The sequence below is a fragment of the Chiloscyllium plagiosum genome, unplaced genomic scaffold (assembly GCF_037043375.1).
Source record: "Chiloscyllium plagiosum isolate Xiang-an unplaced genomic scaffold, Cpla_swu_hap1 HiC_scaffold_4, whole genome shotgun sequence".
Taxonomy (NCBI): domain Eukaryota; kingdom Metazoa; phylum Chordata; class Chondrichthyes; order Orectolobiformes; family Hemiscylliidae; genus Chiloscyllium; species Chiloscyllium plagiosum.
The window spans coordinates 100411343-100416817 of record NW_028270142.1 but is presented as its reverse complement, the minus strand read 5'-3'; the positions used below and the strand labels follow the sequence as shown (position 1 = coordinate 100416817).

General features: G+C 37.0%; 1 protein-coding gene across 4 annotated transcripts in view; it reads left to right on the top strand.

Moving 5' to 3' along the window:
* Positions 1-119: 119 nt before the first annotated feature.
* nbn (nibrin) overlaps positions 120-5475 on the top strand; it is a 56006-nt gene continuing 50650 nt past the window's right edge. Inside the window, exons 1-3 of one of the 4 annotated variants that reach the window (XM_043688117.2) lie at positions 120-245; positions 2057-2190; positions 4764-4912. In XM_043688117.2, the coding sequence (XP_043544052.2) occupies positions 212-245; positions 2057-2190; positions 4764-4912 (317 nt within the window). In that variant the 5' untranslated portion in view covers positions 120-211. Of the gene's footprint in view, positions 256-339; positions 669-2056; positions 2191-4763; positions 4913-5475 lie in introns of those variants that run through there. The other 3 variants (XM_087986513.1, XM_087986512.1, XM_087986514.1) reach the window with 3 other exon arrangements.

Genomic DNA, 5475 nt, shown 5'->3' with positions numbered 1-5475 from the left:
AAGGCGGTCACATGGTGCGCGCCTCACTTCCGGTAGCAAAGGTCACGTGACGTTGCACCGCACGCCGGTGGTGGTTGTCACGTGTATCCGGAGGGCGAATGATCACGTGAGTCGGTAACTATCACGTGACGTTGCGGACGTCCCGCCTCTTGTAGCTAGTTGGTCGCCCCGGTGATGCTGGCTCTCTGAGAGGGGACCGTCTTATGTGGAAATGTGGTCGTTAGTGCCGATCGCCTCAGCCGGAGGTACCAGCTGGTTTGTTAACGGTCCCGGTTGTTGTCAGTTATAAAGTGTCCGGGAATAATGTATAATCGCTCTTTACCACAAACCATGCCAGGCTGTATGCGGGCGAGCGGGGCGCCAGCTGTGGATCCGTTTGTGTCCGAGAGAGTGTATCAGGAAAGATAAGGAGGACGATAAGCCCCATTTTGAAAGGCCAGCTGAACAGAAAGGACACATTCCATTTAGTAATTACGCCATGCATTGATTGCCCTTGCGAGATATGGGATAAGATATTAGAAAACGGCCGTTGTGACATCTCAAGGCATCATGGCTGATTTGTGTCCGAAAACTATCCATCAGTTTCATTCCTCATGACGAGCAAAACGATCTATCTCACATACACAATTACCCTATGCTAATAAAGTCAACTCTTCAGTTAACTCAAGGTGCAAATATTATGGTTGTAATGAGGGACTTTATCCAGTGTATATTTGATAATTAATAGTAGTGAAAGGACTGAAAGTGACCAGGATGCCAGAGAATTCTGGTCTCTACCTTTTGAAGAGCAAGATCATTCTTTTGAATTTAAGTGCTACCTCAAAGAAAATATAGAATAAACAGTTTAATTTTGTGCTTTATAAATTTAAAACCAATTTGGGAATAAAATGAGGAAAGGGTGTATTGCATTTTGAAGTGAGAAGGGATATCCAACAATGGATGATTTATTAGTGTACAATACAATAGAAACGGTTACAGCATTACATGTCACAGAAAAAGTTGTAGGAATATGATTTCATTAAATTGTGAACTTCAGCCTGTTTAACAGTTTTACTATATAGTTTTGGGAGGTAATGAAGGGAGGGAGGTTGACCTTATGATTCTTGAGGCATGAAATGTTTTGTTACAGGGCATGTTAAGGATAAAACACCATTGCTTCTCATTAGACGAAAGTACATTACAGACTGGAAGCAGAGTTAAATGCTGGATAATGGAACTCATTTTCAATTGGTTGAACAAAGTTGATAGCAATACAGTGAGGAGAATATTTGCCTCTTTCTTTAAATTTGAGTTGCTTAAGGTATAGCTAAATATATTCCAAATAATGTTCAGGGGTGGGTGTAATCCAAAGATTTATGTTTTTGTGCTTATTAAAACACAAGTAGGAATATTTGACTAGGACCAAATGGTGATGAAGAAAAACATAGAATTTGTATCATGAGTATTTTCAAGGTATAGATTTGAATTAGTGCAGTACACCTTCTGCTCAGCCCTTTTTAAATGAGGGAGTAAGTTGCTGAAATTTTACTTATGAAACATAGGCAACAATAACAAAGCGATTATTATTGCCTGTTCCAAGGTACTCTGAATTCGATAGGCGTCTTTTGTGTAATAGAGAACTGAAGAGACTTAAGACACTTCTGATGTTGTCACAAACAATTATTGTTGAAGGAAATTTCTTGTTTGCTTCTGAATATAGTTGATTTCTTACACAAATTGCAACTGATCTTAATTTTTGAGGATATTTAATGATAAATAATCCTGACAAATATTCACAAAGGCTGTCCTTTTCTTAAGGTATTTAATAAATTGGTGATTTGGAGACGCCAGTGTTGGACTAGGGTGTACAAAGTTAGAAATCACACAACACCAGGTTATAGTTCAACAGGTTTATTTGGATGCACTAGCTTTCAGACCGCTCCGAAAGCTAGTGCTTCCAAATAAACCTGTTGAACTATAACCTGGTGTTGTGATTTCTAACTTAATAAATTGATGACCTTAAGCTTAAACTTCACTACTTTTTTTTGAATCCATTAATATTTTGTCCATGTTCCAGACGAGCCCTACCATTTGATGGTTGGTGTGGATTATATCGTTGGTCGAAAGAACTGTGCAATCCTTTTACGTGATGATCAGTCCATTAGTCGTTCCCATGCTGTACTTTCAGTTAGTCACCCTGCTGCACATCTGGTAAAAATTCGCTTTTAAATTTCACTTATGTGGAGCTTAACACTGCTGCTTTCCATTACTTGCAATTAAAAAAATTGCAGTCTATTCAATTCCATTATAAACATCTATCACACACAATGATTATTCTGCAATATGTAAGAAGTAACACCAAAAACTTTATTTTTGTGTATACCAAAACTATGCAAACAGAAGTACTGCCTGTAACAAAAATTACTTTTGTTGCTATAGTAAACCTGTTTAAGAATCGGGAAAATTTGCTTCCCACTATTGAGAGAGTGATGAACTCTACAGTGGATTAAAGTTGGAAAGTAAGACTTGAAGAATACTTGTTGGGAAACTGCAGTGCGCGAGTGGTATTTTTATTATTTCTTTGCTACTGGCCAAAATCAGTAAAGATGTCTATTATTCTTAGAGACAATGCCGAATGTTGCTTGCTTCAGGTAACATGTGCAGCCTGTGTATGTGTGATACATACAGTTGATAGAGTTACAGGGTTGTACAGTACAGAAACAGGTCCTAAGGTCCAAATCATCCATGCTGACCAGGTATCTCAAACTGACCTACACCCATTTGCCTGTGTTTTAACGTCATCTGAGTGAAAAGTTTGCTCCTCACTTCCCTTTTAAATCTTTCCCTCTCACCTTAAATGTATGCCCTCTGGTTTTGGACTTCCCTACCCTTTGGAAAAAGACCTTGACTATTCACCTTATCTGCCCCTCATAATTTTATAAACCATTATAAGGTCACCCGTCAGCCTCTCCAGAAAATAAAGTTCCAGCCTATCCAGCCTCACTTTATAACTCAAATCCTCCAGTCCTGATAACATTTTTGTAAACTGTTTCTGCAACCTTTCTAGTTTAATAATGTTCTTCCTCTGGTAGGGTGACCAGAACTGTACATAATATTCTAAAAGTTGCTTCAGCTCCCAATGTCTTGTACAGCCACAATGTGATGTCCCAATTCCTCTATGCAATGGTCTGACAAATTAAGGTTTATTGAAGGAGCACCAAATAGAAATGAAGCATTGATTGAAAAAAGTATTTTATAGAAAATGGTAACATTATCAAAGTGTAAATGAAATGATCCCATTTCATCTTTATTTATTTCACTATTTTAAATTAATGTTTGATTGGAATTTGCAACTTTATAAAATAACTTCAGGACCTGGTTCATTATAGAAGAGGCCTGTTATAACTGTAGGGAAGATTGGAATGATTATGTTAAATGATTATAGGCAAATATAGTAAATATTACAAACACGAAATAGTAATGTTGATCAGATAATGAATTAATCTGTGGAGTATAAAGCTGATTGTTCACTATGTGGCAACCAAAAGCTTTTGGGTGTGTTTATTTTCTGTTTTGTTTTCCACTCTTTCAAGAATTGTAAAAATGACAAAAAATTTTAAATGTCATATTAAATTTTCCCAAGATACTTGAAGTTAAAAATTAAGATCACATTTTTTAGAAATTAATTCACAGGTTGTGTATATTATTACCAATCTCTCTGGAGTAGGGCACAATTAGTGATTCTACATCTAGGCTACATGTAGTTTGCAAAGTAAACCTTTGTATGCAGTTCCACTAATTAAGCAAAAAATGCAGTGGAGTAAGGCCAATATTCCACTTCAGGTCATGGCAGCAGAATATAATTTTGTTAGATTAGGAAAAAGTCACTACAAAACATTTGGAGTAGTGTGCACAGTTTTGGGCCCTATATCTTAAGAAAGATGTACTGGCCCTGGAGCATGTTCAGAGGAGGTTCACGAAAATGGTCCCAGTAATGAAAAGCGTAACATATGAGGAATGTTTGAGGACTCTGGTCTATACTCGAAGTTTAGAAGGATGAGGAGGGGGATCTAATTGAAACATATAGAATAATGAACGGCCTGGCTAGATTAAACGTTGGGAACATATTTCCATTTGTAGGTGAGACTAGAACCCGAGGGCACAGCCTTAGAGTGAAGGCAAGACCTTTTTAGAACGGAGATAAGGAAAAACTTCTTCAGCCAGAGAATGGTGAACCTATGAAATTCATTGCCACAGAAGGCTGTGGAGGCTAGGTCATTGAGTACATTTAAGACTGAGATAGATAGGTTCTTGAGTATCAAGGGTTATGGGGAGAAATTGGGAGAATGGGATTGAGAAATTTTTCAGCCAAGATTGAGTCTGCTCCGCCATTCAATGTGCTGAATGGCCTAACTTTGCTCTATGTCTTATGGTCTAAAGATCTGCTCTAATTCAATGTTTAATGTCAATAAAGGGGCCTAAAACACCAGTAGTTGCATAGTAATCCTCTTCGTAACCTTGAGACGTTGCACAGAAGCGTAATATATTTATGTTGTGTAAAGGTCTTTATGTCATCATAAGTCCATCAGATTGCAATGTATACATTGCAGTTATTGTTTATATCAAAACAATTAGACTATTATCCTAATAATAATGTCAATTTCAGCAACACCTAATAATAATGGGGAGTAGTGTATAATGAGCATCACAGCTAATGGCTTAGGAACGGAAGATCTTAAGAACAAATGTTGAGCATTCTAAATTAATTTTCTGTCTCTTTAAAGACCCAAGTTACCAAAAACTCTGTACTGACATTAAAAGATACTTCAAAATATGGAACCTTTGTAAATGAAGAGCGCTTACAGCTTGATAGCCCACGGATTTTGAAGTCAGGAGAATTGGTTACATTTGGCCTTTTCCAAAGCAAGTTCAGGTAATTATTTTCTACCTTTTATCAAACTTTGTCTGAAATCCCACAGTTAGCATTTGAATTTGGTGTACTGTTTCATTGAGAGTTTTGCCTGTTATTTTGGTCTATGAAACATTTCCCTTGAAACTAGAGACCTTTAAGTGACATTTTAAAAAGTCATGCCAGACAGAAATTTGTGTTATTTCTCTTCACGCTCCATCTTGCATGAGGTTCCATTTATCAAATAAATGTAATATATATCATTGTGCATCTTTTGAGGAAGAGCAGGGAGTTCTTTCAGTGTCCTGGCGAGTGTTCATCTTCAGTTGGTACTGCCACAATACATTGATAACTCTTTTGTCTCAGCTTCTATTTGTAGTACTAGTTGTGGTGCAAATTAGCTGCTGCATTTTAATAATTTATGGAATCATATAACTTAGACGACTGGCTCTTAATCCCTATGTTAAATTCTTCCATCTGGTAAGGGCTTTCAAATGGTGACAATTTCTCTCCAAGCTCATTCATGGAAATCTATTATTGTGCTAAAGTAATTAAAACATTTTCCCTTTTATATGAAAAAAAAATTT